Source organism: Salvia hispanica, chromosome 3, assembly GCF_023119035.1.
Source record: "Salvia hispanica cultivar TCC Black 2014 chromosome 3, UniMelb_Shisp_WGS_1.0, whole genome shotgun sequence".
Classification (NCBI taxonomy): Eukaryota; Viridiplantae; Streptophyta; class Magnoliopsida; order Lamiales; family Lamiaceae; genus Salvia; species Salvia hispanica.
The window spans coordinates 20,908,916-20,932,553 of record NC_062967.1 but is presented as its reverse complement, the minus strand read 5'-3'; the positions used below and the strand labels follow the sequence as shown (position 1 = coordinate 20,932,553).

Below are 23,638 nucleotides of genomic sequence, written 5' to 3'. Positions count from 1 at the left end.
GCAACTCACTTTGAACATCATTATCAGAAAGAATGGCATGCTTTTTCAGGATACTCAAACCTTTTGCACTCATATGACCTAGCCTATTATGCCACAACATGGTTCTGTCAGTTTTAACTACATTGGCATAAGCTTTTTCACATGCAAGAGGCACAACATTACAAACATACAAGCCACATTTTTTCTTAGCTTTGAAAAGACACATAGAACCTCTGCAAATCTTCATACAGCCTTCTCCCCACTTCCCCCCCATACCCTCATTTTCAAGAGCAGTACAAGACATCAAATTATAGCACAGATCAGGAACATATCTGACATCCTTTAGGCTGAGCACATAACCATTTTCAAACTTCAAACACACAGTGCCAATACCAAGAATTTCACATTTCTTGTCATCAGCCATTGACACAAAAGTCTTAGTTACAGGTTTCAGCTCAGAAAACACTTCCTTAAAAGGACTCACATGATAAGTACATCCAGAATCACACAGCCAATCATTTGAAGTGAAGGGACATGCAGGAGAGGCATTCACAAATTGCAGGTCATGCACCATGAACACAGAATCATTGACATTGTCATAAGTAGCAACATTAACAAGGGTTTCAACCTGGGGATTGTTGTTAGGAAACTTATTCTTCTTAGGTTTAGTGCACTCTCTCTTATAGTGCCCAACATCACCACAGTTGAAACACTTCCTATAGGTTTTAGGATCCTTGCTTCTAGACCTAGACCTAAACTTTTTCCTAGAGTTTGAGGAATTACCAGAACCACTACTGGGCTCATTGCCCCCTCTAGATTTAGATCTTCCTCTAACATTCAACACCTTATTATAAGCATTCTTATCAGCAGCCCTTTCCCTAAGCTCAAGTTCTTTGGATTTCAGGGAGCTAATAATCAGGTCTAGAGGAGCAGAGTCTCTACCATACTTAATGGCAGCCTTAACATCACTATAGGAATCAGGTATGGCATTCATCAGGGCTATGCTTGTGTATTCATCTATGGTTTTATCACCTGACCTCTTAATGTCCTGAACTAACTTCTGAAACCTATCCACATTGTCATCAATATCTTTAGCAAGATCAAGCTTAAATTTGAACAATTTTTCAAGCAAATACATTCTGGAAGACATAGAGGTTTCAGTATACAGAGTATCAAGTAATTTCCACATTTCAGCAGCAGATTCCTCATGATCAACTTTTCTAATCACAGAATCAGATAGATTTAACACAATGGTAGCCCTAGCCAGATCATTCATCTCATCAATTTTATCCTGAGCAGTATCCTCAGGTAAAGTACCATCAACAACTTTGAACACTTTTTGTTGAATCAAAACACATTTCATTTTCTGTTTCCAAATAGCAAAATCATTTTTACCATTATAAGGAACCAAACCAACAGGTTGAGCCATTTTAGCAAGAAAATTTGCAAGAACACAGGAAGCAAGACAGAAACACACGACCTTACACACCTGAAAGCACAGAGACATACACCAGCAACACAAGAACAGACCAAGAGCTTTCACACAACAGAAAGGGACTCAAATCCTTGACTGTCACGAGCAAGACTGGCCAAGGCTATCCCAGCTCGCAATCACTCACTACTGGAGGGCGCAGGGGGTCACTTGGGCAGTACAAGATGCTTGGTGGTCAAGTAACTTGAGATCACAGATCACAGAGCACAAGAACCAGCGGAAGCAACACAGAGAAGAGAAAGCACAGAAGTCCTAAGTCCTTGCCAGAGACTGTCTACTAGAAACAAAAGCCCAAGCCTATATTTGGCACTAAACAGAAAACTTAAACAAGAAGGATATAGCCAATTTACCAGAGTGAATCCCCTCTCGAAGGAGGATTCCACTTGCCCACCTCCTTAAGCGACTCGGCGTGCTAGACTAATCCCCCCGTGGCTCTGATACCACTGTAGGGATCAGATTAGTCTAGATTCACTAATTACCGAGACCTCTTTGTTCTTGTACAAGAGAGCTCAGCCAAACTCTCACCCACGCGGCTGATTTAAACAAGTAATACAAACTAAGATTACAACGAATCTAGTTCTAACTATTACAAGGTCTTGAAGCTGTCAACCCAGCTCCACTCGTACTCGCTTGCACCTGCACACTCAAGAACCAAGTTAGTAACACTAAGAAAGATCCTCTCGGATCTGAACACTAGAACTCAACTAAGAACAGAGAGTAAAACAAGTGATCGAAGAATCTTGGCTCAGAACCCGCCACAACAACACTGATCTATTCTTCCAGAACTAGATCCAAGGGAGCACCAATGGATTGGATAGAGTCAACCCTCAGACCACCAATACCTCCACCAGATAAACCCCTCGCACCAGATCAAGTTCCACCGAACAAATCTCCACACACGGCCTTCAAGTTCTCACAAACCCTAGTTCCACTCCAGTAACAAGCAATCGAAGAGATTGCTTCACACCAGCATTCACAAAAGATCTACCACTCACAAAACCATGGAAGATCACCAAGAGATGGCCGGAAGATCATCGGAGAAGAAGGGAGAGAAGAGAGAATAGCTCTGAGTCGAAGAGAAGAGAGAGAGAGTGAGAATGAATAATGAAAAGGCTCACCACACCATCACTCACATAACACACACAACCCTACATCCAACGGCTGGAAGGCATCATCTGAGAGAGAGGGGCACGTGGCAGCATCTGGAGTGAGGAGGTAAGTTATTGGGCTCAGCCCAATTAATAACATCCGGGATTAACAAATAACACATCCCAAAATAAGAGTCCATCCAAAATATCCAACAGTGGCAACCACTAACAGAGAAAATTACCTAGTATAAGCTTTTTCCCTTTCTCCAAAACCTTGAAAACAAACTCATCTCCCATTTTTGGCCTCTCACCCCTCCAATTGAAAGCACAAGACGACAAATTCGTGAAGCCTCGGTATGAATTGCTACCGGCGTTGTGTACGAATTTCAATCCAGGTATGCCGGTGGCGTTCGATTCTTCATGACCACCAAATTTGCATCTATGAATTTGGGTGTTACCAATCAGTTTCCCCTCCCATGCATGTTCATCTCACGAGCATCAGATTGAATAATATGTGACTCAAGTAATCACAACGTTGTAAGTGATTGTCACAATGTCTCAGGAAGAACAACTGACCGTCGTAATGTGAGACACTTGTAGTTAACTTCGGAGGCCTATATATAATATATGCCCACGTTGTGGGTTTATAACATTTACAACTTGAATTTAATTCAGGCATAGATGGACTGCGTTACGAAGAGATTAGGCATAAAAAATACATTCGTAATGTGACAATTAATTGAAGGCATCTTCGTATCAATAACTCAACTTATTTTAACACAAGTAATACCCGCAGTGTACGGGACTAGTGTAGCAATTAGCAAGTAAGAGTATCATATCCTACAGAGACAAATTTGTACCAACTTAACTACCACGAACAAATATTAACTACTATCTAGACAATCGGGAAAGGTTTGATTTGTTCACTACTGAAAGCATATAATAAGCAAGTAAACAATTGAAAACAAGTAAACAAGATATGAAAAGACAGTATAGAGAAAATTGTAGAACTCAAGGATCCGATGCACAATTCCATCTTATCCAATCAAATTGTCTTACCTTTTGGTGTCCCTAGAGTTATTAAGGTGGCTACAATTATAGATTAAACCCCCTCCCGAGGTGAGAAACCTATAGATTAGGTGCTAGGATTCAAGTACTCTTCTAATCCTAAACCCTTAACACACAAAAGCTCATTAAGATCAAAGACCTCACTCAAAACCCCAACTCTCCCGAGTTATATTGTATTAAGGTGTGAATTATTCTTATTTCCAGATTAAGTATTTCATCTCCCGATTAATCTAATTAATCCTACACAATCAAGTGGTGATCAAGCAATTGAAAGAAATAAACCCAAGAATAATCAAACAACTACAAGAGCAAGGTAAGAACAAGATTAATTGAATAAAAATTATGAAATTAGTGCATCATCACCAAGAATTCTACAAAAAGTGTTTAGCTACTCATGTTCATAGAGAAAACTAAGTTTAACACAAAAAAATCCAAACAAAAACATGAAAGATAGATACTAAGAACTCTTGTGGAACGAATCTATGGAATGAAGCTTCAATCATCCGATCTGGAGTCTTCAATCTTCAATTCTCTCTCTCAAAGGTGTTCTTGGGGGTGTGTGTTGGAGGCTATAGGTATGGAATGATTAGGTAGTCTCTGCAACCCTAGCCTTTTCCTCCTTAAAAAATCGTGTTTCAGCAAAATTAACTCGCCAAAACAGTGCACCTGGCCGCGTGAAGATTTTCGACCTCTTACGGGAAGTCCAACACTTTATCACTTGTACCCGGCCGCATGAAAATTTATGGACAACGTAATGTTCTTATAACGACCATAACTGCTTCTACCAAACTCCGATTGAGGCGTGCGAGATATCTACACGAAGGTCTTTCAAATACAAAGAGATTGATATGCATTAGGGGCTGATTGGACTTCAAAATCTCCAGTAAAATTTTCTCAAACCAAGGCTGCTGCACATCCACATATTTTGTACCTTTTTCTACACATTCTTAACAAAATGGTCGACATACCAACATAATAGAGAAGTACATATAAACACGCCCAATAATAGACAAATATGATCAAATTCATACAAAACCACCCTCTAAAACCATGTAAAACCAAGTACCCACATATTAAAATTCCCAACAAAAGACCATTTCCCAAAATAAATCTCAGATAAGTAAGACTTTGTCGAACTTCTTCCTCTCATCCGGTCCCCACTTATTTGGAAACCCAACCAATAAATCTTCAAGACTTCGTCTCGCTTATACCTCCAAAAATTTCTTATTTTTTATTTTTATTTTTTCTCCTAGACTTCGTCTAGCTTATACCTCCATTTTTTTTACAATCTCACCACATCTTAAAGATATCTTTTCTCACTATATTCTTCTAACTCTCATTTTTCATAATTCATTACATGTAGTGATGTAGAGTCTAGGATTCCCAACCCAATTGGTTAAGACTCAAAATTGGTTAACAAAAGGTTATGAGTACGGTTAGTGTTTGAATAAAGATATGGCTAACAAAATTGGCCTAACGTCATCTCCTCTTTCTAAAATCACTTGTAGACTTAAGAAGACCAAGAGCAAGTTCTAAAAACATAAAGCACGATTGATGATACATCATACATGAAAAGATTAAGACTCAATTCTCACTCGGGTAAAAGCATGAATCAAACAAACAAGAAATTCGTTACTTATGCACCTGTTACTCAAACTTTCAAGGCAAACAAGTAATTCGTTACTTAAGGCCATCTGCATCCGTGTCTCAATACCGTCGCTTAACCGTCTCATCCCATCACTGTTCATTGGCCCCACTGCACTTTTTACCCCAATCTTTTAACTAAAAGACAACACATGCATCTATCTATCTCTTAACCATCTTATCCCTTAACTATTCATTCAATTTCATTTTTTATTTTTATTTTCAACAAATTCAATTAACAAAAACACACTTTATTAAATAAACGAATATTAAAATTTAAAATCCTAATTTTTTTTTTAAAAATACATAATTAAAATCCTAAAAAATAAAAAAAAAACACATAATTAAAATCCTAAAAATATAAAAAAGACATAATTTAAAATACTAGAAATTAAAAATTGCACCCTTAAATTATAAAAACTACTTCGCCGACAAATCATCCCCTGTAGGCGGTGGCGGTGCCCTCAAGCTAGGTGGAGGCGAACTACCAAGTTGATTTGCCAGATACTCAATGCCAGTCAGATGGGCTTGATATTGGGGACGCGTCATGCGGGAAGTGTCAGCCATCGTGACGGTGAAGTACATGGACATTAGGGAGGACGACGACCCTTGGGAGCCCGCTTGGCTTGATTCGCCTCGGCCCCTATCCCTCCCCCTCCCTCTAGCCGCCTTCCCTTGCGGCCGACGTTGTGTACCGGAGGAGCCCCCTGCATCGGATTGTGAGGCTTGTGAGGCGGTGCCTTCACTAGACGAGTATTGGCCACTCGCCGTATGCTTCGTGCGTTTCGAGCTCGAGCTCATGCAGGAATCGACACTGCCAGCCCACCTATCCATATGTTTGACCGACTCCCAAACATCGGGAAATTTGAAATCTTTGTCGGTGTTGGACTTAAAGACTCGCAAAGCCGCTCTCGAATGTCGGCTCTACTGGCCCCGCTTTGGTATTGCTCCGCTTCCCTCTTTTAGATCCCACAAAATCTTTTGACGTTTCTGTCGGCTCGCTCAAAATGAGCGCGAAGCATCTTCAGGTTGCGGCGGAAGGCCCCCTTCGGCTTATTTGCGTTGTATACGACAATGACCTTCTCCCAAAAAGCCTTGCGAGTTTGTTGAGTCCCGAGAATGGGATCGTTCGACGTACTGATCCAAGCGTAGAACGTAGCCATCGTCTCCGCTTGTGGGTATGGATGACGACCGCTGTCGTCTCCGTCATCCACCGCATCCGGAGTGTGTTCCTCCGGAATATCATCCCAAATTCCCTGCGTTTGCAAGCTCCTCGGACCCAAAGGAGGGGGAGGACGATATTATGCATCAACTAAAAAAAGATGGTGTCGCTGAGAACCGGAAGCACCCAAAACATTGTACGTGCCCCCCAGTCGACAAACGCGTTCAAGTCGTAGCCGCCACCCTCGCCGCCAGAGTTTCCATCACCGGACAATTTTGCAGAAATTGGAGAGGAAAGAGAGATGATGTTTGTGAAAGTGTAGTACATGTGTGTGGAAAAAATGGTCGTGGAATTGTGTGCGTGTTGTGTTATTTATAGATGAATGTCGGAGAAAAAAATTTAAAGAAAAAAAAAAACGGGCAGATAAAACAGATTTTTTATTATTATTCAAAATTTAAAAATAAATAAAAAATATCAAAAAATCGTCGCCCACTCGCGTGCTGGCGAGTGGGCGTCATGCCGCGCGCCAGAGCTTGCCATGTGGCGAGACGACTTGCGGCCCAGCCCTCCCCCCCAAGACACGCGACGAGACAGAGCCATTGCAGCGGCGTCTCGCTGGGACGAGACCGAGCTCGCAGCGAGATGCCGCTGCAGATGCTCTAAGGCTCCGAAAAGTTAACTGAGTTCTCATGTATAGATACACATGCCGCTTGGGGCCGCGCACATTTTCAAGGGCCAACGTAAAGTGTTTTCTACAATATCAAACACGGGGTTTGACCAGAAAATATCCATTTTCTAGGCTTTTCTATAATATTAATACCCTAACCATCCACGACCCTGGCTCGGATTCAGGCCCAAGTCCCCTCTACGTCATCATTTTCCTAAATTTGAGTCCGAGGCCACAACTCCTCTAACCCTGGAGGCTTCATCCCAGACCACAACTATTAAATTGCACTATTCACAATTTCGACCTATTTACTCGTAAATATTGAAAACGTTGAACAATTGTAACACGAAAAATTCATTTTTAATTCAAAAATAATAAATTATAAACTAAAAAAAAATTAAAAATTAGAACATAAAAAAAATGCAAAAAATAAAAAAAAAAAAAAAAAAAAAAAAAAAAAAAAAAAAAAAAATCAGAAAATTGGGCTCCGTCGCCCCTCTCCCTCTTCTTCCTCTCCCCCTCCCTTTACTTCCTCTTCCAAATGCAAAAATTGAGAGCTCCGTCACGGCCCCTCTCCCTCCATCGCCGGGCCAGGCTGGACCCTGGTCGCGGCCCAGGCCGCAAAACCGTCATCTCTATCGCGCGAGGCCGCGGGCCGGGCCGCAGTTGGGTCCCGGCCTGCTGCGTTATTTATGCCCTCCCCTTCAGTTTGACACCTACCTCCCTCTCCTCTCTATTCGTCCATAGAAAAGGTAAAGTTTTTACACAGTGCAGTCAGCAATCATAAAAACATGAAACAAATATAAGTGTGGACTTTGTTGAATAGTCAGCCAAAAACGTTTAACCAATTACACTTTACACCATTCATTTCTATTCCATATGGCGTACTACATCTACAAGAGTAAAACTTCTGACTCCGTCCCTGGCTGATAATATAATCAGATTCCATTATGTCGCTCTTCTCTTTCACTACAATCCTCTGCTCCCTGCTTCACTCTCTCCCCTTTCTTAGTTTAACAGTTGGGGCAGTTTATGATCACATACTTTTCCCAAATCAAACACTTGTTATTGGCCACAATCTTGTTTCTCAAAACCAAGTTTTTGAAATGGGTTTTTTCTCACCTGGCAAATCCTCAAATAGATTCTTGGGAATATGGTACAAGACCACACCAGATGTTGTAGCTTGGGTTGCAAACAGAAACCATCCCATCACTGCCCACCAAACACCATATTTTATGATATCTGGAAATGGAAGTCTTGTAATAAACAGTGGCAAAAGCATTATCTGGTCAGCGAATTCATCAAGAGTAGCAACAAATCCAGTTTTACAGCTGCTGGATTCTGGAAACTTGGTTCTTCTAGACAACATGGTGGAAGGCAGCTACCTATGGCAGAGTTTTGATCATCCAACTGACACTTTATTGCAGGGGATGCAACTAATGGATGATGCAGATTCGGGGGTCGAGAAATATTTGTCCTCGTGGAGAAATGCTGATGACCCTTCTCCCGGAGATTACATATTGAGGATCGAAAACAAGGGCTTGCCTGATGTTGTAACGCTGAGAGGGACAACAAAGAGGTACCGGCTGGGGAAGTGGAACGGTTTATATTTTGGTGGTGGTCCGCGCCTTCCCAACGCCATGTACAATGTCTCTGTGGTGTTCAGGCATGAGAGGATGATATCTGTGGAAGAGGCCTACGACAGCACGGCTGTCACGAGAATAACGCTGGATCCATCCGGCACAATGACACGCTATACGCTCAATGCTGGAAGAGACAGATGGAATCGCGCTTTCACTTTTCCTCAAGATACATGCGATGAATATGGTATTTGTGGTCCTAATGGAATATGCAAATCTAGGACTGACAGTCCGGTTAGATGTCAGTGTTTTAAGGGATTTTCTCCTAAGTTTCGAAGCTATTGGGACCTTCAGGATTGGTCGGGAGGGTGCACTAGAATTGAGCCGTTGAATTGCCATGGTGGAGATGGATTTCTAGAGGTTGGAGGGGTGAAATATCCTGAGATGTTGAGTTTTTGGTTGAACATGACTATGAGCCTTAGTGAGTGCAAAGCCGATTGCTTGAAAAACTGTAGTTGCACTGCGTACGCAAATCCATTCATTACTAATGGAGGAAGTGGATGCTTGATGTGGTTTGGCGAACTCATTGACACAAAGGAACTTTCAGCAGCAGATAGCAAGCAGAACATCTATATCCGCGTGCCAGTTTCTGAACTAGGTATCATCACCATTTCTAACTCTTATTCCTATAGATGGAAATAACATTGACTGGTGAATTTCTCTGTAGATTTGAGCACAAGTTTAGAGGATGAGAAGGAGAATAAAAGGCCTATGAAATTAATACTGATATCAATAGCTTCTGGTGTTCTCATCTCAACCTTTATCAATGGAGGCATACTTTTTGTGGCAAGACTAAAGAGGCAAGGTAACAATTCATAATGCAAACATATATTGGAGTGAAACACATTTATCTTTCCCTTTATTTGTTGCAGTTAAAAGAAAAAGTGAGGACCTAGAATTACCTGTGATCAAAATGGAGACTATTGTGCAAGCAACAAATAATTTCTCCACCGAAAACATGATTGGGATTGGAGGATTTGGTTCTGTTTACAAGGTAGAAATTTACTAAGTGAGAGTGTTGAAGTTAAAGAAACACATGAATACTTTATTTGCAAACTAACAACTTGCATAAGCAGGGAAACATGCCTTCCGGAGAAGAAATTGCAGTCAAAAGATTGTCGAGATCCTCACACCAAGGTCTTGAAGAGTTCAGAAATGAAGTTATGGTGATTGCAAAACTCCAACACAAAAACCTCGTCAAACTTTTAGGATGTTGCATTGAAGAAGACGAAAGGATGCTAATATATGAATACCTAGAGAATAAAAGCCTCGATCTACTTGTTTTTGGTACTCAGACTTATCCTTTACCTTCTTTTTACCAAAATCTCAGAGTTTCATCCTACATTATGACAAAGAGATTAAGACATCCACTGTGGACATTGTTGTTCAATCATTCGCAGATCATAGTCGGAGCACACTTTTGACCTGGCCTATGCGTTGTGACATTATTATGGGGATTGCAAGGGGACTGCTATATCTCCATCATGATTCCAGATTAAAGATTATTCACAGGGATCTGAAAACGAGTAATATTTTACTAGACAGACATTTAACTCCGAAAATATCAGATTTTGGGTTAGCCAGAATTTTCGAAGAGGATCAAGCTCTTGCCAGAACAAAAAGAGTTATAGGGACATTGTAAGTTTACTTCCTATAACTAAACTTACTCCATTAACTATTTCCTATATTGGCATGTTGATAAATAATTTTATGCAGTGGATACATGGCTCCTGAGTATGCAATTGATGGGAAATACTCAGTGAAATCTGACATCTTTGGTCTTGGAGTGGTTTTGCTGGAGATAATTAGTGGAAAAAAGAACAGAGGATATGAGGACACCAATCACAATCTTAACCTCTTGGGCCATGTATGCAAATACTTTGATTCCATTTTTGTTTATATGGACAAATGTCAAAAAACTTAGCTTGTTATTAATGTGGTAGGCATGGTTGCTTTGGAAAGAAAACAAGAGTTTGGAGTTGATGGATGGATGTTTGAAGAATACAGTTAGGGAGTGTGAAGTGAAGAGATGCATCCAAGTGGGGTTGTTATGTGTTCAAAAATGTGCAGATGATAGGCCAATCATGTCATCAGTGGTTTCAATGTTAGGATCTGATGGAGTAGTTTTGCCAGAACCAAAAGAGCCTGGATTTTTTATTCAAAGAAGTTCAAGCCCTGTGGAAAGTTATGCATCACCAAGTCTTAAGTCAGAGAACACAATCACCATTACAGACTTGGAGGCCAGATGAGGAAACCCTCAGAGTGCTGTGCTCCCTATGCTCCCTATCCATCTCTTTCTTTCTCTCTTTTAATGGGAGAGAGATTTCAAGAGAGAGAAAGGTGTTTTATCTAACCGTTTATATTTGACATCCTTCAGTCAAAATGTTGCTTGAGGGGTCTTCTACCTCCAGTGTAAATTTCAAGACGATCGGAAAGCATTTGTAGTATTTCATAATGATCAATGAATGAAGAAAGAAGAGAGTTTTGATAAGTGATGCGAGTAAAATAGAGTAGTAAAATTAGGATTATTTTATTTTATTTTATTTTATTTTTTTTGCGTGGGGCTTATTTTGATGAACTGAAATAGAAACATGAGACTATTTTTGTGAAACAAGGCTGTTTTGTAATACACCTGTTTCACTTCAAGTGAATCCCTTCAAGCTTTCTGCAAAATACATCTCAAAAATAACATTTATAAGCAGAAACTTGTCATAACCATATCTCAATCGAACAAATGAAAATCATAGCATTAAAACGATCATACAGGAAGAGATCAAAGCAAGCACATTGAACATTTATAAGTTAAATGTACCGCAAATTCATCGGGCCTCTACGAGGGAAATCGTGATTGCATTTGTTGAACTTGTGGTGGTTGTGCTAACAGAAGTTTCACTCTTTAGTATCTCTCTTCCTGTAAAGAAACCAGGATGTTTGGCTTCAGGCAGAGCGCCGCCGTTGCACAGCATCATTACCACTGACGACATGCTCGGCCTGTCTTCAGGGTGCTGTTGAACACATAAAAGACCAACATGGATTGATCTCGTTACTTGTGATATGTCGCATGAATTTTTCGCACAAGATTCGACCAACTCAATCGACCTGTCTTCTTCGTAAAGCATCCATGCCTGTTAACATCATCATATTTAGAATTATTGATCTCTTGATTCTATAAGATTGCTGCATTATGGAATGCTTACATGCCCGAGAAGATTGAGGCGGTGATCGCTATGCACAAATCCTCTGTTTCTCTTTCCGCTCACAATTTCAAGCACTATAACTCCGAAGCTAAACACATCAGATTTCACCGAGAACATGCCATCCACAGCGTATTCCGGGGACATGTAGCCGCTGCATGAAATTTTCACTACAAAGATTAATTGAACATAGTGCAAGTGAATGTAAAATGCATCACTAATGAAATAATCCTACATACTATGTTCCTACTACTCTGCTTGTGTTGCCTCCGGTTTCATTCCCCCCAAAAGTTCTAGCAAGGCCAAAGTCTGATATCTTCGGGTTCATATCAGAATCCAGTAGTATATTGCTGGCTTTGAGGTCCCTGTGGATTACTCGAAGACAGGAATCTTGATGAAGATACATAAGGCCCCTAGCAATGCCGTTTATGATGTTGAAGCGCCTCGGCCAGTCAAGTAACAAGCTTCTCGTAGGATCTGACAAATAAGGACATATTAACTATGGAGCATTTATCTTTACAAGGAAGATACTCATTTCAAATCTGGATTGATCTAATGTACGTAGTAATTGGACGAAGCCTTACTGAACAGTATTAAGTCGAGACTCTTGTTGGTCATGTATTCATAGACCAGCATCTTTTCCGTTCCTTGAACGCACCATCCTAGAAGCTTCACTAGATTTCGATGTTGAAGTTTAGCAATGCAGATTACTTCGTTCTTGAACTCATCTACTCCTTGATGGGAAGTTTTTGACATACGCTTGACAGCAATTTCCTGTCCCTCGTCTAGGACGCCCTAATATCATAATATACGTACGATATGCTTTAAACCAAGTTTATATATATAATCAATGATTTAGCTTCCTACCTTATAAACAGGCCCAAATCCACCCTCTCCAAGCTTGTTATCCATGGAGAAATCATTAGTAGCTTTAACTATGATAGACAAGTCAAATTGTGGTAGCTCTAGCTCCTTATTGTCACTTTCATCAGGCTGATGATCATCGAGACCTAATACTTCACGAACGATGAGGATGATATAGTGAATACAAAGAAAGGCAATCCAATTCTGCACTGAATAATTTATTTCCTCGTTCGTTACCTATTTCTGATGATTGGTGGTTCATCCTCTTCCTCATCTGGAAATACAGCAACAAGCTCAGGCACACCAGAATCACCCCAACCATTAGACACAGCGTCACAATAACTACTTGTCGTTTCGTTCCTCTTGACTCGTCTGTGGGATCATTAATACAAACAACACATCATATATTTCCCGGTTCACACAACAACCCTGAATATATTATGAATGAGAGATGTCACCTGACTCGGACGAAGCCAGCCTAATGTAGATATCCTGGCCAGAACCAGGAGACATGTCTCTTATGTTAACAAGGTCACCAAACCAAAGTAGGCATCCATTTTGTCCTCTGCTTATATCAAGGCTAGCATAAGCCATACAAGAACAATTTTTGGAGCAAACTTGGTTGCATTCTCCAAGGCTCAAACTAGCGTTGAACCACGAAAACTGAGTATCAGGCAATTTAATCCCGGAATACTTCAAAAACACATCCCCGCTTTTGCAATTCAATGGCTTACTTCGTACGCATCCATTTCTCCATTCTTGCCTACTCCATTCCACAGGATCTTTCGGTACAAACCTTTCCAAGCAAGCACAATCAAGAACAACGTCAGCGTTACAGCTACCGTGCGCGCCACATGAATTATACATATCACAGCCATCCACTTGCACGGTATGATACATCGCCCATTCCTGTTTTTCATGATTCCACACGAACCTCTGGGCGACGCCGCTCTCACTCAACTGAAACCGCGTTATGACAGAGCGGTTGAGGAGCTCGTAGTGATAGTAAACCTCAGCCTTGGTCATCACCACCTCAAACTTGAAAAGGTTATTCTTCTTCAAGTTCTGGCCGCCGCTGAAGCCGAGGCCGTTCCAAGGCCCTGACTTGTACTGCACAGAAGCACCGTTTTTAAGAACGTTCTGCGGGTAGCCGGTGGGATCACAGCGGAACGTGAAATCTCCTGAGGCCGGATCTCCCCCGTTCTTTGCTGACGTCATGTAGGCCTCTCTCCCGGTGGCGTAGTTCCAACCGAGCTTCATCCCTGGCAGCAGAGTGTCAGTTGGGAAGTCGAAGCTCTGCCACACGATAAGACCAATTCCATCCCTGACAACGAGGTTTCCAGTGTCAAGCAACTGCGCGACCGGGTTGTGCAGGATGCTGGATGTATTAGTGGACCAGACGGTAGCGTTGGCAGCATTGAGGAGAAGTAGACGGCCCAGTGGTGTGAGTGTGAGAGTGGCGGAGGAGTCGGGGAGAGGGCTGTCTCTGTTGGCGACCCACACCACCGTTTTCGGTGCTATTCGGCTGTACCATACGGCGACGTACCACTTGTTTGAGTTGTCAGGGTTGAAGAAGCCGAGTTCGAACGTGCCTCCGGAGGAAATCAGGGTGTCGCCGGTTGTGTGTCGCAGTGTTTGAGAGGGATTTAGTGTGTCCATTGCGTGAGTTATGAGGAGAGCGTTGGTAATGGAGATAATAGCAAAAGAGTAATACAACTCCATTTTTCCTGTTCCAAGCGTTAGTTTCTTGTTTATTTCTGTGTTCTCAGCGATAATGATTTGTCCTACTCCTTGTACGGACAAAATTTATGACTTTCAACAACTACATTTATATATGGTTGGTTGTTATCCATCCATGTGCTTTTGGTCTCAAAATTCAAAAAATGGACTTTGGTGTAATGCATGTAAAACGGTAAAATTGATGTTTACACCATCTACTAATAATGTCATGTTTAAGTCTGGTTAGATATGGAGCGTGACAGGAAATAATTCAGACCAATATATGGTTTATTACTCCTTTTATGATATGGAGTAGTACTTATTTTTATGTGAGGCTCTCTCTTTGTACAATTACCTTGCTTCTGTTCATCTCTTTTCTATTTGTGATCATTGTGTTTGTTTTCCAATAAGTCCAAATTTCAGAGATTGTGTGCCAGTGACAGTGTTTCTTTCTCAGAAACAAATACTCCATACTGTTACTTGAAATCATTTTGATAGTTAGTTATACATGAGTTGTTAACATAGAGTAGAAGATTTGTTTGTTCACTGAAAAAAATTCTCTTGTTTTTGGTGGCAAGGAATAGATATACATCTTGACACAAATTATATTTAGAGAGCTCACAAGCTCAAGTCTGAAAATTGGAATAGCTATAAATGTTATCGAGCCTCTAGTACACTAGTTGTGCTTCTGTTAGTACAACTTCCTGTGCTCCAATTAGCCTCTGGCATCTCCATCTCTCTTTGTATGAAAAACCCAGGATGTTTAGGTTCTGGTAGAAGCACGGCGTCGTTGCTCAGCATCTGTAGCACTGAAGACATGGTTGGCCTATCATCTGGGTGTTGTTGAACACATAAAAGGCCCACATGGATTGATCTCAACACTTGCTGCGATACATCATTGCATAAATTTGTGAGGCATGGATCAATCAATTCCAGTGACCTCTCTTCTCTGTTTAGCATCCACGCCTGTCGCGTTCAACAATTCAACAAACCGTATATCATCGAATTCAAGATTCAAGATGCAATACTTACATATCCCAGGAAGTTGAGCTCCTCATCTAAGTAACAAAATCTCCTATTTCTCTTGCCGCTCACTATCTCAAGCACTATTACTCCAAAGCTAAACACATCCGACTTCACTGAGAAGAGGCCGTCTCCAGCGTATTCTGGTGACATGTACCCACTGCATTGCAACAAAGTTAACAGAGTGAAAAAGAAATGCATCTTATAATATGATAAGTTATTCGTACTATGTTCCCACTACTCGGTTTGTGCTGGCTCCAGTTTCGTTTCCTCCAAAGGTCCTTGCAAGACCAAAGTCTGATATCTTCGGATTCATATCTGAATCTAGTAATATATTGCTGGTTTTGAGGTCTCTGTGGATGACACGGAGGCGGGAATCTTGATGAAGATACATTAGGCCTCGAGCAATGCCATTGATAATGTTGAAGCGCCGAGGCCAGTCCAGTAATATACTTTTCGTAGGATCTGCATCCCAGATAAGTCAGGTTCAAGAAATCTGTCTATACATTGTCCAACTACTTTTCGTTGCTGAATGTTTCGCTGTTAAGAAGATTTGCTGAAGAGGAAACCTTACCGAAGAGTATTAAGTCGAGACTTTTGTTTGTCAAGTATTCATAGACCAGCATCATTTCTTCTGAATGAATGCAGTATCCTAGTAGCTTCACTAGATTTCGATGCTGAAGTTTTGCGATACAGATTACTTCGTTCTTGAACTCTTCCACTCCTTGATGCGATGTTCTTGACAGTCGTTTGACAGCAATTGCCCCTCCATCTTCTAGCAGGCCCTAGTGAATAATCGTATGTGAACATTCTTACCTTTCTAATTCAGAACTTTAGTTATGATCAGTAAAAATGAATTTTAATTCTGATTACCTTATACACAGGCCCGAATCCTCCCTCTCCAAGCTTATTGTCGACCGAAAAATTATCAGTAGCTTTGGTTATAGAGGAGAAGTCCAACATTGGTAGATCCATGTCCTCGCGACTTTGATGGCGATGATAGTTTCTTCTAAGCCCGCCTATAACATAATCTGTTAAAAGGATGCGCAGAAACATAAACGGAACCAAATTACTAATACAACAAATAACTCTTCCTCTTACTACTCTCTTGCAGTTGATGATCACTTTTCAGAGAATACAACAACTTGAGGCTCAGGCCAAGCAGCACAATCGCAATTACCACGGACAATGTCACGATTAGTATTTCTCGTTTCCTACTTCCCACCTCTGTAGAGTTAGCCATTCACAGAAGAATTAATGCATAATACATTATTTTCATGCCTACATTATGTGAAAAAGCCAAGGATTGTGATTAAATTCATACCCAATTCAGATTTAGCCATTCTGATGTAGATATCTTGTCCAGGAGATATCTCTCTCATGTTGACAAGTTCACCAAACCATAGTAGACATCCACTTTCGCCGTTGCTTATATTCAAACTCGCATATGCTGTGCACGAGCAGTTTTTCGAGCATGCTACCCTGCATTCATCAAGACTCATACTTGCATTAGACCATGAATGCTCTGTGTCTGGTAATTTGACACCAGAGTACTTGAGAAACCCATCGCCTTCTAGGCAGTTCAATGGGGATCTTCGAACACAACCATTCGAAAAATCATCAGCACCCAAACCACTAGGATACTTGGGCTCGAATTTACTCAAGCAGGTACAATAAGGCGAAGTTTTGGCGTTTTACAAACACCGTATGCACCACACACACCATAAATGTCACAGTTATCAGTAGGAATGGTATGATAGAGTAACCAGTTTTGTGTCTGGTAAGACCAGAGCCACCTCTGCCCTTCACCGCTCTCGCTAAGCTTAAACCTCATGTATACGGATTCGTTGAGGAGGGTGTAGTGATAGTACACTTGATCCTTGTTTATAACCAATCCAAACGTGAAAATGATGTTCTTCACCAAGTTGTGACTTCCGCTGAAGCGAACACCATTCCACGGCCCTGATTTACACCGGACTATAGCACCGTCTTTGATCACACTCTGTGGATAGCCACTAGGATCAATCTGATATGTAAAACCACCTGTTCCCGGATCATCATTGCTCTTAGCGGACGAGAGGTAGACTCGATGTCCGGACACAAAGTTCTTACCAAGCTTCATGCCTGGTAAGAAAGTGTCAGTTGGATAGTCGAAACTCTGCCATATTATACTGCTCTGATTGTTTGCATCCACCACAACGAGATTCCCCGAGTCAAGTAAACGCACGAGTGGAGCGTTCACAATGCTTGATATATTAGCAGACCAAACAGTAGCATTGGTAGCACTGTTGAGAAGGAGCAGATGGCCGGGCTCAATGACTCGGAGCACACCTGATCGATCGGTGAGAGGATCGTCTCTGTTGGCAACCCACACCACTGTCTTGTCTTGAATGTTGTTGTACCATATGCCCACGTACCGATTCTTGGAGCTCCCCGGGCTATAAAAACCCAATGCAAAGGCTCCAGTTGATGAGATGAGAGTGTCATTATGGTTATCTCTCAGTATTTGGGAAGTGAAAATGGTGTCATTTGTGTGAGCTGAGATAAAGGAGGTTATCAATAGAAACAGGCAGAGCCCAAAGCTAGTAGTGCTCATATTCATTTGGCTCACAACTAACAAAGGAGAAGGCCACTTTTTTTATTTAATTTGAAATTTATATGTACAAAAGATTTTTTTATTGGGGGATGAGTATATTTGAGGCCATGAATAATAAGTGCATGTGGTTGTGCGTAGCGTAAATGGTCGTCCATTGCTGCTACACGAATTCAACATAAAGCGAAGACCTTGACTTTCCGTTGCTTATAATGACCACCCAAAGGCAGTTGACTTCATTTCTAAAAAAAAAAACCAGTTTCACATTAATCATGGAGAAATTATAGACACGTTTAATAACACACCAACTTCTAAGTCAGTTGACTTCATTTACCAAAAAAAATACCCAGTTTAACTTCTTAAAACAGCTTAAAATAGTGGCGTGCAGAAGATTACTTGTTGAGTAATAAATAAACCTAAGATCTTGCATTATACTCCATCCGTGCTATAGAAATAGATCATTTAAATTTGACACAGATTTAAATGTGTAATTAGTAAAATACGAGAGGAGAAAATTATATAATTGAAATTGTGTAGTGAATGATGAAACTAATAAATGATAAAGTAAAAGAGAATGAGAAAAAAATTGCCATAAATGAATATGGATTATTTCTATATATGGACGAACGGAAAAAGAAATATGACCTATTTCTATAAGACGGAAGGAATATATAAATATTAAATAGATGTAATGTCTTAAAGACGGATTGAATTTTGGTTAATTACTACTCCCTTCATCTTAAAAAATAAACTAAGTTTTACCATTTTGGTCACCCCCAAAATTAGACCAAATCTAAATATAGAGAGTTTTCAACGAATAATAATTCTACACATCATTTATAATATGAACCTCACAATCCACTAACACTCTCCACTACCTTTCCCTCTCCCTCTAACTTTTTTTCATCTTTTTTACTTTACCAATTGCATAATAAAACCTGTATTATTTATAAATTTATCTATTTTTTTAGGACAAATAAAGTAAAACACAAAGTGCTAAATAAACCAACATACAAAGTAACAGTAAAAGATTACAAACAGTCTAACATATGGTAAAAAAAGATTACAAACAGTCTAACATATGGTAAAAAAAATTAAGATAATTCATGTACGGACATATTGCTTCCGTTCCTAAAAATTCGTCACCTTTCACTTTGATCATTTTAGTGGATCACACATTTCACTCACATTTTATTATAAAATTAATATAAAGAAGTAGGACATATATGCCACTGACTTTTTCAACCCACTTTCTATTACATTTCTTAAAACTCGTGATGGGTCAAATGATGACAAATTATAAGAGACGGTGAGAGTAATATACTCATTCAGTGAACACCTCCTACTATAACTGTTCCCTTGTTTGATCATGTGGATTATATGGACGGAGAGAAATAGTTGTGTTCATCAAGATATTTCCTTTCGACCGTTTTCCATGTTGTTTGGCTCATTACCCTTCATCTATGCAGCCTCGTATGAATCAAAACGTGTTATATTATCTTCGATGATCCAATCTGACCACGACCTCGAACTCTAAATATGAAGCCATACCTTTATATTATACGAATGTGTTCTTACATCATGTCACTAGCACAAGAACTATGTTTTACATACATAATACATAAGTGGTGGATCCAGACATTTTAAACTGGGGGTACAAATTATATGATAAATAAATATACATATACAAAATAAGGGGTGTGTTATATTACTAACTATTTAAATTGCTAACTCTGCTATCTCATCAATACAGTGTATTAAAAATGTCAACACATAATATCAACATATTATATTGAAGTTCAATAAAATTATGTGTTGACATTTTAATGTCATCGTGTTGACATTTTTAATACACTGCATTGATGAGTTAGCAACTTAAGAAAGTTAGCAATTGATCACTTCCCTACAAAATAATACATTAAAATATAAAGATAAAAATAAATTATGCTATATATAAACTACCACAATTTAGTAAAAAAAGAAAGAACATGAAAAGAACTAACTATATACTGATATTAAATTAGTACACAAAATAAAAACAGAATAATAATCTAAGTAAATAAATATACACAGAAATATGAAACACGCGGAATTAGTATACAAAATAAAACTTACTATGTACTAATATTAACGGAATTAATATACAAAATAAAACAAATAATAATCAAAGTAAATAAGTGTACATAGAAATATAAAACTCACATGAGATGAAGAGGAGTTGAACTAAGTGTACATACAAAAATGAAACACACATGAGATGAAGAAGAGTTGAAGTCGGGTCTCCACGTGGTGAAACAACTCACCTACCGCTGCACCACCAATGCTTTTTGTGTTATGTTTCTCAATACTATATTACATAGAGAATGATTTGGGGGTACAATTGTACCCCCTTGTTCTATGCTGGCTCCGCCAGTGACATGCATGAGTCGAAATGATTTAGGCGGTTGCTCATTAGGTCTAAAGCTTTCTTGAATGAATCTGCTCAAATGTATGATTTTATTATGCATGAGACTGTCTACTGTCTACTGACAAATTCATGATGAAATTTTGTTTTTGGAAGTAGAAAATGTGTTTTTGAATTAAAGTCAAAATCAGCTCAAATGTGTTTTTGGAAGTAAGAACTATGTCTGACACGAACTTGGGGGGCCATTTTAACCAATCTACACATTTTTGTTCAATTTGAACTTTTAGGTCATTTTAACCAATATAGACCCTCAAGTTTTCATCACAGTATAAACCCAAAATGACATTTGTGCAAATATGCCCAAGAAGCTTGGAATTGTTTTTCTTACATAAAAATGCTCCATTTCACATTCAACTCAAATTCCTACAACTGGAATACTATAGAAGTCTGCACAAGTACTTGTTTCTGTAATTATACAAATTTGATCTGTAATTTTTAGTTTGAATTTGTCTAACGAGCCTCTAGCAGTGAAATGGTAACTGCATTAGCGGAACCTGCAGTGTTAGTGGTATGCCGAGTTTCACTTCTCATTACATCTCTTCCTGTGAAGAATCCAGGATGTTTGGGTTGGGGCAGAACCCCATCATTATTCAGCATTACAACCACTGAAGACATGTTTGGCCTCTCTTCTATCTCTTCTTGAACGCACAAAAGGCCCACATGAATAGATCGAACTACTTGTGACGAATAGCTTGAATATTCCAAACAAGAATCTACTAATTCCACTGACCTTTCTTCTTTGAAAAGCATCCATGCCTGTTGTTTTATTACTACCTCTTATCATTCTCATAAGGATGATTTCCATGCTAGAAGAAGAAATTACTTACATGTCCAACAAGGTTGTGGCGATGATTCACCAGAGTGAATCCTCTGTTTCTTTTGCCACTTATGATTTCCAGCACCAGAACACCGAAGCTAAACACATCTGATTTCATTGAAAATAAGCCGTCTACAGCGTACTCTGGGGACATGTATCCACTACAAAAAATGTTCAACAAGGATTTTAAGATAGCAAGCAGAGAACTACAATTTGATGTGTGATACTGATAACAGTAAGGATAGAATACATACTATGTTCCTACAACTCTGCTTGTTTTGGCTCCAGTTTCGTTGCCTCCACATATTCTTGCAAGACCAAAGTCTGATATTTTAGGAATCATTTCTGAATCTAGTAGTATATTACTGGCTTTGAGGTCTCTATGGATAACTCTAAGACGAGAATCTTGATGAAGATAAGTAAGACCCCGAGCAATGCTATTAATGATGTCAAAGCGCCTTGGCAATCAAGTATGCTTCTCTTCACTTGATCTGCCAAATAAGTGAGGAAATATGTACACATTTGAAATTGATAAAGATTTGTTACATCTCATTTTGGTAAACTTTGCAACAGTTATGTGTTATATATACATCCTACTTGTTTCTAATATCAATGTCATAAATTTGCCTACAGTTAATTTGGTTCTTAAAACTTCTTTGAATCTGTTTTATTATGTTTATGCTAGATAGTTTTTTTTTTTTTTTTATTTTAAATAATTTGAGATGGATGCTAAATGCAGAAGAATCTTACTGAATAGTATTAAGTCGAGGCTTTTGTTGTCCATGTATTCGTAAACAATCATCCGTTCTTCTCCTTGAATGCAACATCCTAAAAGCTTCACTAGATTTCGATGCTGAAGTTTGGCGATACAGATTAACTCATTCGCGAACTCATGTGCTCCTTGAAGGGAAGTTGTTGAAAGTCGTTTCACAGCAATGTCCTGTCCCTCCAACAATCCCTAATTCAATAATGGTGTTATTTAAATTCTTGTTCTTCGACTTCTCGAAAGAACAACAATACATTGTGATATGGATTTTACCTTAAAAACTGGTCCAAATCCACCCTCTCCTAGCTTATTATCAGCTGAAAATCCGTTAGTAGCATTTATCATTGTGGATAATTCAAACATTGGTATCTTTTGCTCGTCGTGAGTTTCACGAGAGTTCCTCAGGTTGTTGTCTGAGAAATGAGAGTTAAAGAAGGGTTAACATGAAGAAAAGCATTGCATAACTCATCAACTGAGTCACCTGTTTCTTGTTGCTGTTGCTTTGGATTCTTTCTAACATAATGAAATAGAAACAATCCCAGGCCCAGCAGCACAATACTCGTTACCACTGGAAACGTCACTACAATTATTTTTGGTTTCCTACTTCCCGAGTCTGTACAAAAGAATACATTTCCATCAAAAAGATATGAAAACCAAGTATGGATGTGACTGAATTCATACCTAATTCAGATTTAGCCATTCTGATGTGGATATCTTGTTCAGAAGCAATCTCTCTCATGTTGACAAGTCCACCGAACCAGAGTAGGCATCCACTTCCACCGTTGCTTATATTCAGACTTGCATAGGCTGTACACGAGCAATTTTCCATGCAAGATACCCTGCACTCTTGAAGGCTCATACTCGCATCATACCAGGAACCCTCCGTGTCTGGTAATTTGACACCAGAATACTTGAGGAAACCGTCGCCATCTTCACAATTCAACGGGGTTCTTCGAAAAATTACCAGCATTCCAACCTTGAGGATTGGTGGGAATGAACTTATCCAAACAAGAACAAGCAGGCCAAGTTCTAGTGCTACAAATACCATATGCACCACACACATTATAAGAATCACAGTTATCCATGGGAAAAGCAAGATAAGGTTTCCAGCTTTGGGTTTGAGTAGACCAGGTCAACCTCTGTCCAACACCAATTTCGCCCAGCACCAACCTCGTAAATACAGCGTTGTTGAGGACATGGTAGTAATAGTAAGCCTCATTCTCGTTGATCACCACTCCCAACGAGTAAAGGGTGTTTTTTACCAGGTTCTGACTGCCGCTGAAGCCAAGACCATTCCAAGGCCCCGATTTAGACAGGACTGAAGCACCATTTTTTATCACACCCTGCGGATAACCACTAGGATCAATATGATACGTAAAACCACCTGCTGCCGGATCATCGTTATTCTTAGATGATGAGATGTAGACTTCATGATCAGACACAAAGTTCTTACCAAGC

General features: G+C 39.7%; 2 protein-coding genes and 1 pseudogene across 2 annotated transcripts; 1 reads left to right on the top strand and 2 right to left on the bottom strand.

The window, feature by feature from the left end:
- The first annotated feature begins 7,606 nt into the window (after nt 1–7,606).
- Nucleotides 7,607–11,231, top strand: LOC125213518 (G-type lectin S-receptor-like serine/threonine-protein kinase At4g27290). The gene is made up of 7 exons (XM_048114109.1): nt 7,607–9,338; nt 9,408–9,545; nt 9,613–9,734; nt 9,817–10,027; nt 10,141–10,378; nt 10,457–10,607; nt 10,684–11,231. Exons 1-7 carry the CDS (start codon nt 8,051–8,053, stop codon nt 10,987–10,989), a joined length of 2,454 nt encoding a protein of 817 aa, XP_047970066.1. The 5' UTR covers nt 7,607–8,050; the 3' UTR covers nt 10,990–11,231.
- Nucleotides 11,232–11,324: 93 nt separating this feature from the next.
- LOC125209561 lies at nt 11,325–18,142 on the bottom strand. The gene is given in 16 exon segments (XM_048109158.1): nt 11,325–11,865; nt 11,938–12,088; nt 12,174–12,411; nt 12,519–12,729; nt 12,802–12,950; nt 13,036–13,170; nt 13,257–14,588; nt 14,873–14,894; nt 15,184–15,483; nt 15,550–15,700; nt 15,768–16,005; nt 16,115–16,325; nt 16,414–16,559; nt 16,642–16,767; nt 16,865–17,234; nt 17,237–18,142. Coding segments are annotated over 16 exon segments (4,992 nt in total). The 3' UTR covers nt 11,325–11,559.
- A 2,723-nt stretch (nt 18,143–20,865) lies between these two features.
- Nucleotides 20,866–23,254, bottom strand: LOC125213520 (annotated as a pseudogene).
- Between the last annotated feature and the right edge of the window lie 384 nt (nt 23,255–23,638).

Coding starts and splice junctions, on each gene's coding strand:
- LOC125213518 (XM_048114109.1), top strand. CDS start 8,051: ATGTCGCTCTTCTCTTTCACTACAATCCTCTGCTCCCTGCTTCACTCT. Junction 10,379..10,456: donor AAAAGAGTTATAGGGACATT/GTAAGTTTACTT, acceptor AATTTTATGCAG/TGGATACATGGCTCCTGAGT. Junction 10,608..10,683: donor ATCTTAACCTCTTGGGCCAT/GTATGCAAATAC, acceptor TTAATGTGGTAG/GCATGGTTGCTTTGGAAAGA.